Genomic DNA, 9,414 nt, shown 5'->3' with positions numbered 1-9,414 from the left:
TATTCAAAGGAAACATATTAACAACCAAGACTAGCCTTGCTCCTCATTACTTAAAAGCCATGCTCCTCATTTGGTCCTCAGAACTCTTAAACCAGCTCTGGTAGTACAGGCCTATCATCTCAGAATTTAGGAGACGGGAGGGCCAGAAGGTCATGGGCACCCTTGGCTGCATAGTGATATCAAGGCCAGCCTGAGCTACATGGGACTCTCAAAGCTATACATCAATACTATTAAATAAAATAAAATCAAGCATTCGTTTGTGCCGTGTGGCTGACTAGCTCTGTCTCTCCTCTGGAAGGAGCTCACACACAGCTCTGTCCACCAGCATGAGCTATGGATCTTCTTCCACAGTGTCTCCTAAGGACAGGCTCAGGTGAGAAGCTTTCCCATGGGAAGCTCCTGGCTTCGAGTCTCAGTTTCCCACCTTCCATCTCAAAGAGTAACAATTTCTCTCCAAGCAGCCTGATTTCTGGTTGGGAAGCATATAATGAGGGCCTTATCCTTAAGCCCTCATACAGAGTCTTATAGTTAAGAAGAGGAAGGCTGTGTGGCCCAAGGATGGCTGCAGGTTTAAAGCTGTCTGAAATTATTAGTTTTTTATTTTTTTTTAAGAGTCTCATGAAGTCCAATGTGCCCTCTAAACTCAGTATGTAGCCAAGGCTGGCCTTGAACTCCTGATGTTTTTGTCTCCGCTTCCCAAATGCTAAGATTACCTGAGTGTACCCACTGTCCAGTGAGAAACACTTATAAGTGTCTTTTTTTTTTTTTTAATGAAGAGGGATGTACAAAAGATTGAACACTAAATATGCCGATCACATGCTCTCGTAGGATTTTGCGTCTTCTGGAGGCCAGAGATACTTCTAATTTAGGCCATAAACTCTAAAATCTGAAAAACTAAGCCAGCATTTCAAAAATTCACTTTTTTAAGGTTGAAAAGTGATAGTTTTGCTGAGTCTTCAAAGTTCAGATGTTCCCGTTAGTTTTAAACGGTCAGCCCGGAAGCGTTGGCGTCAGTAGGATGAGTGCCTCCCGGTCTCATGGCCAGGGTCACTTTACTGCGGCAGTGCTTGTTGGCATTCTCCATAGAGTTCGAGTTTGATCCTGTGTCCGTGTTCATACTATCCCTTCCTTTGCCCTTCCTTTCTTCTCTTGCTTTCTCTTCCCTCTAAGGAAGATTTATTTTATTTATCTCGAGTGTGCGTGTGTGTGTGTGTATGTGTGTGTGTCTCAGAGGCAGAAGAGGGAGAGTTGCATCCACTGGACCTGATGTCCCAGAGATTTGTGCGTTGCCCCACATGAGTGCTGGGAACCGACCTCCAGTCCTCTGGAGCAGCTGTCTCCACGCGTAATCACAGAACCATCTCCCCAGGCCCACTTTCTTTTTCTCACTCCCCCCCCAACATGGTCTTTTTCTATTTAGCTTCTACTCCCACATACATCTTCTTTTTAATAGACACCTTGAAGGCTGAAAACTATCACACAAGTTCAGCCAAATTTTATTGCTTGTGGGACGAAGTCTTAGGCTCCCAGAAGGTCACTTCAGGCAGTGTCCGGGACAAAACTGACATTTTGGTTTAAAGAACTCTATGCTGGTGCCAATTCCTGATTTAAATGAAAAGCCATTTCTTTCAAAACTGAAAAACCAGAGAGAAGCCCACACAGTTATTTTGAGACATCATATATAAATCACAATAGCCTGACTGGCGGGTTCTAGTTGGCAACTCTACAAACCTTGATAAAATTTATTGTCGTTTTTGAGAAATTGTTTCTTTGGCCCTCTACATGTAATTCAAGCCAGTGTCCTTAAATCAGTGGCTGGATCTGGGCTTTGTTTTGTTTTAAGCAGCTTGAATATTTTCCAGTCTCTTTAGAGGTGATTTATTGATTGAATGCAACATAAAAACTGATATTTGTGAATTAATCCAAGTTGAGAATGACTTACTATTACAGAAATGTTGGGATTGGCCTTTGCCTCTATTGATCATAACCTGAACATTAAAAAAAAATATGATTGAAAGGAAAGACAGGCTACCTTCACTTTACACAGAGACATATTTCAATCCTGCTTTCTTCCTGGGTTTCATTGTCACACACATGTACTCCGTGTGGGCAGCTCTTCTGACATGTATTATCCATGGATCATCCATTTAGCCTTGCTCTCTGAGAAGGTTTGCCACTGTGGGTGAAGATATATTTAATTCTAATGATCAAATTTTAGGATCTTACAGGAAGGATCACTGTGGGTCTCTATTATAGACTAAAATGTAAGCTAATGTAATTATACACTGCATACTAAATGAAGTGAGATGATCCTGCATAGTTATTTATTCCCTAGGAAAAAATACAGAAACATTTTTAAATGTAAAGCTAATTATATTTTCTATACTAAATAAACTATTACCTCAGTTATCATTAATTTTTTTCAATAGTTATCAAAGTTGTCATAATATTGACAAATCGAAGACATGAGAGAATGACATAAAAACAAAAATCATTTTAAGCTAATCAATACATACATCTCTGATTAATATGCTATGAAAAAATTAGCTCTATGACAATTCAGGAGGGAAAGATAAATTTTCGGGGAAGCATAGTAGATTACCAAGTAACTGAATGCAATTTGGCTACTTTTAACAGCTTACAAGATATTTTACATATATTTATTTTAATTTTATTCCTTTGGGACAAGCAGAAGATATATTATTGGCCCTATTTTATGGATGAAATAGAGAGGATATGTTTGAGGGCTGGGGCTACAGCTCAGCGATGGAGTACTTTCTTAGCATGTTCAAAGCCCTGGCTTTGCTCCCTAGCACCCTGCACATAGAAGTGGTGGTACTCTCCTGAAGTCCAAGAGTTTAGGATATAGAGGCAGGAGATCAGAAAAATAGGTTAGCTGTGGCTACATGGTGAGTTCAAGGCCAATATGGTATGCATGAGACCTTATCTTTAAAAAATGCATTGAGTCACAGCAAAAACAACTTAGGAAGTGATAATTTCAAAAGAAGTACATTATTTGTGCTTAATTTAGTGGGGTCTTCTCATAAACACTTCACTAACATTTAGCTACACCATTTTTTTTTTAATCCACGTAGGAATCATTGAGCTGGTAAATAGTTTGTGGTACAAACATTCAGGACCTGGGTTTGAATCCCTGGCATCCTCATAAAAGCTGGATGTGATGGTGTCTGGAATCAAAGCACTAAGGAGGCAGAGACGGGAGGATCCCTGGGGCTTGCTGGGCAGCCAGTGTAACCTGTCTGTGAGTTCCAGGTTCAGGGAGATAGCCTGTGTCAAAAGATAAGTTAAAGAAGGGATTGGGAAGACTTGACCTCTGAGACTTGACCTCTGGCGTCTCTATGCATAAACTGGCAGGCCTGGACACACCCACATAAAATATGAATGAGTTGAGAGGATTCAAAGGATAAATATTCAAAGGATAAATAACATGGTTAATTTTATCTGAACTTAAAGTATTTTGAAATGTTCTCCCTTCTAACCTGAAGGGTCTCTGGATCTACTTTAATTCCTTAATTACTTTAATGCTTCCGAATGTGAGGATGTGACCATATCTTAATACCCCAATATGTGAGTCACACCCTTCCACAGAACTGTGTTTAGTGGGCTCTCCAAGGGCCTTTTAAAAAGCCTCATTTCCACTGCCAGCCTCAGCAGTTTTGTGACCCCAGATAGGTTGAATGGCTTGATACCCTGATTCTCCATCTATAAAAATATTGACAGCAATCTCAGATTGTTTAACTGGGCCTCAGTGGTATTCACGAGGTTGGGTGAGGTTGTAATGTGTGGTTTTTGTTTTTATATAAATAAATAAACTTTTTGAACATGAGTGCTTTGCTTGTGTGCATCTATGTACACCATATGTGTTCCTGGTGCCGTTATTGAAGGCTGGAGTGGGGTATCAGATGTGGAGGTACAGATGGTTGTGAACCATGATGTGGGTGCTGGGAATTGGGCCCAGGTCCTCTGGAAGAGCAGCCAGAGCTCTTTTGCGTGGAGCCATCTCTCTAGCTCCCTGTAATGTATGATGTAAGGATGAGCTCTGAGCCTTTTTTCATTTTACTCTTCTTTTTTTGAACATTTTATTCTAGCAGTTACAAAGAAAATGAGGATTTAAGACACAAAGAAGCCTGTAGCCTTTCTGAATCACATAGCATCAGAGTATTGGAGAAAGAGAAAATAAGAGGAATTCTTTCCCAGACTTTAGTTTCCCCATTTTAAGAAACTGAGACTCACTTTCCCAGAGTGGCACAGCCAAAGAGCAGCAAAACTGTGCATGGATCTCATGTGCCATCCTGTCACAGGCCAGGCCATGTGACTTTTAGAACATCGGCATGTTTGGGTTTAAGAATATAATTACGTTACAATTTTTGAGATGTATTTCTTTCCTTACAGCTCTTTGAAAAAGATCTATAATGACATTTCTTTATCTGCCGGATAATCAGGTTTTATATTTTCCAGGTTATGCTAATTTACTATGGATAAAAAGACTTTTTTTTTTAACATTTAAGTATAGAAAGAGGTATCACTGGACAGACCCTCTTTTGAGAATGGTCATCTTTTTGGATTAGTGGCAGGGTTTTAGCACATGAAACTATAATGACTCAATTTCAGTGCACCCCAGAGTTCCATAATAGAACAATTTAAAATAACTATATATATATTTTTTTAATCTTACAGGAACTGGAAGATTTGATTAAAGCAAAAGAAAAGGAAGTAGAGAAAATTGAGCAGAATGGACTTGCATTGATTCAGAACAAGAAGGAGGAGGCCTCCGGCAGTGTCATGGGCACCCTGAGGGAACTCAGGCAGACCTGGGCCAGTTTAGACCACATGGTAAGCTTCTTCCCCAGACCAGCTCCCGTTCCTGTAAGACTCAGGGTCGATGTTCGCTGAAAGCAACCGAGTGAACAGTTACCAGATCGCTACATCACCTCTGGTGACTCTTTCATCAATGTCTTTTAATATACCACTTTCTCAGTTGTGCCCATCCTCATAGTCAGAGATACCGCTCAGACATAGATAATTCCCCAGTGAGACTGTCTGCATCCTTACTCTCTCCCAGAATTCTAAGTAGAGACAGAAAGAAAAACCTGAAATCAGTAGATATCTTCTCGTGTGAGCAACAGGCATTTCGAACTCCTATGCCTTAACTAAGTCCAAGTTTCTCCCACGAACCATATCTTGGTACCATCTCAGTTAATGGCAGCTCTTCCATGCCAGTTGCTTGCACAGGAAACTTCTGAAGTCGCTCCTCACTTCTTTCTTTCTCTCATACTCAGACCTAGTTCATTAAAAAAATGCTGGCAGATACACTCTCACAATAGATTGGAACCCAACCCACCTGTGCAGCTAGCACCCTGACATATGCCCCTGCCCTCTCTTGCTTGGATCATCTCCATGGTCTCTTAAGCAGTTCCCATTCCAAGAAGAACCAGTTAGAATGAAGAAGTCATCTCATAACATCGCCATGCTGAAAGTCACACAGTAGCTTCTGGTCTCACAGCGGATGAAACCAGAGCTGGTGCTGAGCTGTCTGATCCTGTCTCCTGCCATTGCCGTGCAAGGTCTTTTTGCTTTAGCCACGCTGGCCTCACTCTCCTGCTGAGCCCAGTAGGCATGCCCTGCACTCAGAGACTTTGGATCATCTACTCCCTCCTTCTGGCGTATGCTAGCTTTCCCTTGTTGGCCTAAGTCTCTGCCAGAAAAGCTCATCTCCACAAAGACCCTTGATGATGCACTCAGTAGCGTGTTGAATCTTCCAATAAGAACAGTAAGTGCCAGAGTGCTCACTGTGACTCACATCGGCCCCAGCACTCTGAGTACACACTCACACTCACACTCACACTCACACTTGCATGCGTGTATCCACACATGCACGCGTGCAGTCACACACATCACACATGTGCGCGCTCACATACACTTCACACATACCATGTAAACAGAAAGGGGGCTATTTTGGAAGAGAAAAGGGACATGGAGTGGGGAGCTGAGTAAGGGCTGTGGGGAGTGAACACTGTCAAGGTACAGAAATGAGCTCGCACTGAAATGCCAGACAGCTCCTACCACCATGGGCTCTTCTCCAGACCAGCTTTCCACTCTAGTTCCCTATTATCTTGACATGGCTTTAAATCTACTTTATTTTATACATTTCTATAAATCACCACAAAGGCCTGGGAACAACTTACCATATTGTCATCAATTAAGCATTTTGCTCACTGGAATATTGCCTTGTTAAAGACGAACAAGAATGCAGAGAAGAAGCAGGCAATGCAAACCCTCCCGCTGATCACCTCCCCTCATCTTCAGGTCTATTTTATGACTAGAACAGCCCTGCCCCCGCCCGCACCTGTGGCCTGGACCTTACATCTGAGGCAGCACTTTCTTTGTCCTGGGGCCCATCAGATAGCATCCCAACTGATTTCAACATTTTCCCTTTATGTTGAGAAAGGAAGAAGAGGGCAGATGCAAATTAATTCCTGCGAGCTCTTCCCATATTCATCCCTCGCTGTACTTACTCCACATTCAGAGGACCATGTGTGGGTTAGCAGTGACATGCAGAAACCCATGGTCGATGCGCTTTTAAGTGCTGTAGACAGAGGTAAAATTGTCTCCGGAGCCAGTAAGTACAGAGAGTGTACTTACTGCAGGAGTGGCGTCTTTGGAGTCTAAGCCGACACGCTGCAGAAACACTTGCCTGTTCATGCTTATTGCCGCACATTCACCATAGCTAAGTTAGAGTCAGCCTAGGTGTGTGTCAAGAGATAAATGGATAAAAATGTAGCATGTGCTTACTGAGTTCTATTCATTCCGAAAGATGAATGAAATTGTGTCATTTGTAAAAAGAAAAAGAAAAAAAAAAAAGGATAAAACTGGATCATGTTAAGAAAATTAAGCCACACCGGGACTAAGTTCACATTTTTTTGTCTGACTTTCATATGTAAGTAAAGTCTGTATTTCACATGCATGCATATGTGAGGGGGATGTGCAGGGAAGGTGGTGGGGAGTCAGTTTGGTACAGTATGGACCTGAACACCGATGTCACTATAAAACCCATTCATTGTTTGGTACCGGAAACATACACTGTTAAAAATTTAAAGTTAGTCCTTTAGGGCCAGAGAGCTGGCTCAGAAGCTCAGAACACCTACTTCTTCAGAGGACCGGGATTCAGTTTCCGACCCCCACACTGGGCAGCTCACAGCAGCCTGAAATTCCGGTGGTTTAGTTTCCATTAGTTTTTAGTGCCTAGAACCCCCAATGAAGCATTTCAGAGGGTAATACTTTTCTGTTCCATCATACTAAGTTATATGTGGGTATGACAAGTGTTCTTCTCTCCAAAAGGTTGGACAATTAAAGATATTTCTGACATCAGTGCTTGACCAGTGGGGTAACCACAAAGCAGCCTTTGAGGAGATCAACAGTCACATAATGGAGGCCAGATACTCTCTGTCTCGATTCCGTCTGCTCACTGGTTCCTCTGAAGCTGTTCAAGTTCAGGTAGACAATCTGCAGGTAATAAAAAGTTCATTACATATTAACATCACCTTCCATTACAGAAAACAAAAATAAATTAGCAAGTAGAAATATCATTCTAAAATATTGTCTTACATTGTTAGCATTTAATTATTAAAAATAAATGCTTTAAAAGAAAATTTTAACTTAAGTGAACCTGCTTATAGGTAACAAATACTGGGTTAGCTGATATATAAATGATTTTTTTTAACATCCTTCTATGTAAATTACCTACTTACATGTATGTTTTATGAAATGGTTGGCTACCCAAATCCACTCCCTTGACCCGCTGTCATCATCATTCATGACTTTCCTTTCTTTGCTTATCCTGCTTCCTGCAGATCTTCTAAGGAACTAGGAAACAGAGAGGAAAATAGCCAAGGTGGTAAACACTTAAACATCCGGTTTTCAGTTTGATCAGTAGAATCCCATTGGCCAAGGTGATGGCCATGCCACCCTCTTTCCAGCATTCACTGTTTTTCTGTCTCCATCAAGATCGCATCCACCCAGAATGCACCTGATGATGTTTGTCGTAAGTCCAGGTCCAGCTCACTCTTCAGGTTACCGCTCTCAGATTCATGGTCTCTCTTCACCCCCTTGCTTACCTGGATACCGTGCCCTACTGGCCTGTCCCTGTTCATTCTTCTTGGCTAAAATCCACGGACCATGGGCTGGGGAGCACAGACTCTCAAGGGATAGGGGTGCCACCAGGAGCCCAGCACATACCTTCTTACACCTAGCCCACACGTTGACCTGCGTTGATGTGTTGCTGAGCTCCCAGGTGTGCTTTCATGAGGGTGTGCCCTTTGAGGATGAATTTGAGAAAAAGGAAGAATGTGATGTATAAACATTTCTTTAAAACTTAAGTTCTTGTTGCAGTTACTAAGCACCATTAAAACTCACTGTGGAAAGAGTAAATTTAAAACCACATTTTTTTATTTTAATTTGGAGAACTTTTAAAACCACCATATTCTGTATTTATTATCTGAAGTTTGTCTCAGGATAGGTAAGGTTTATGGGACTTTTCCTTGAATATTTTGCTTTGCAAGCAATTGGATGTTGCTAAACAGTAGTATACTTTCATATCCTGCTTTCCCTTTAGGAAGAACTGAGGCTGTCCTTTGAACAGTGTTTCCAGGAAAACATGGCAGAGACACGAGACAGGGTTTCACCACAGAACTCAGAATAACCTGAAGCTCATGATTCCACTGCCTCAGCCACTTAGTGATGGGGTTATGGGTGTGTGTTGTCGCAGCGAGCCCATGGGGACAGCTTCGCTCCTGTGCTCTCGCCGGCACTAGGTAGAAGATGTCACCAGCTTATCGAATAAAGCCTCTCTGCCTTAAGTGACTTCAGCAGTTTGTAATGCCGCCCATCTGTGCATGGTGGTCACGAATGCAAATCCTCCCACCTAGCTGAAACTATTCTCCATGGATCCACATCTCTCCTTTCCCCACCCACCTCTCTTCTACCATTCTACTCTGTTTCTGCGAGTGTGATAGTTCTAGACAAGGGGTTCTCAACCTATGGGTCATGACCCCTTTAGGAATCAACTAAAATTACAGTTAAAAAGTACTAACAAAGAATAATTTTATGGTGGGGGGGTCACCATAACATAAGGGACTGTATTAAAGGGTTGCAGCATTAGGAATGCTGAGGACCACTGTTCTAATTAGATTAATTTAACCATCCTTCAGGATAAACAGAATGATTTTGAACCGTTATCCAAGTTGATTGCTCTGTGGATATGCAGTTATTTCCTGCGAGTTAAAAAGGTAGACATAGAAAATTCTTTGCATCAGATAGTATTTAGAGGCGGTCCCCAGAAAAGCAGTGATTTGCCAACTCACTCACCAATTACTGGGAGAACCACTCTTGATATTA

The 9,414-nt window shown here is 41.8% G+C and overlaps 1 protein-coding gene across 8 annotated transcripts in view; it reads left to right on the top strand.

Annotated features, from left to right (window-relative positions):
- The window catches only part of Syne1 (spectrin repeat containing nuclear envelope protein 1), a 461,163-nt gene that overhangs the window by 365,585 nt on the left and 86,164 nt on the right, over window positions 1-9,414 (top strand). For all 8 annotated transcript variants that reach the window (XM_055615901.1, XM_055615897.1, XM_055615895.1 and 5 more), the window contains 2 exons: window positions 4,699-4,854; window positions 7,360-7,530. In XM_055615901.1, coding sequence (XP_055471876.1) covers window positions 4,699-4,854; window positions 7,360-7,530 — 327 coding nt within the window. The remainder of the gene's footprint in view (window positions 1-4,698; window positions 4,855-7,359; window positions 7,531-9,414) is intronic.

The sequence above is a fragment of the Psammomys obesus genome, unplaced genomic scaffold (assembly GCF_907164565.1).
Source record: "Psammomys obesus unplaced genomic scaffold, mPsaObe1.curated_primary_1811, whole genome shotgun sequence".
Lineage (NCBI taxonomy): Eukaryota > Metazoa > Chordata > Mammalia > Rodentia > Muridae > Psammomys > Psammomys obesus.
Note: the sequence above shows the minus strand (reverse complement) of the source record. Positions and strands in the feature narration are given on the sequence as shown.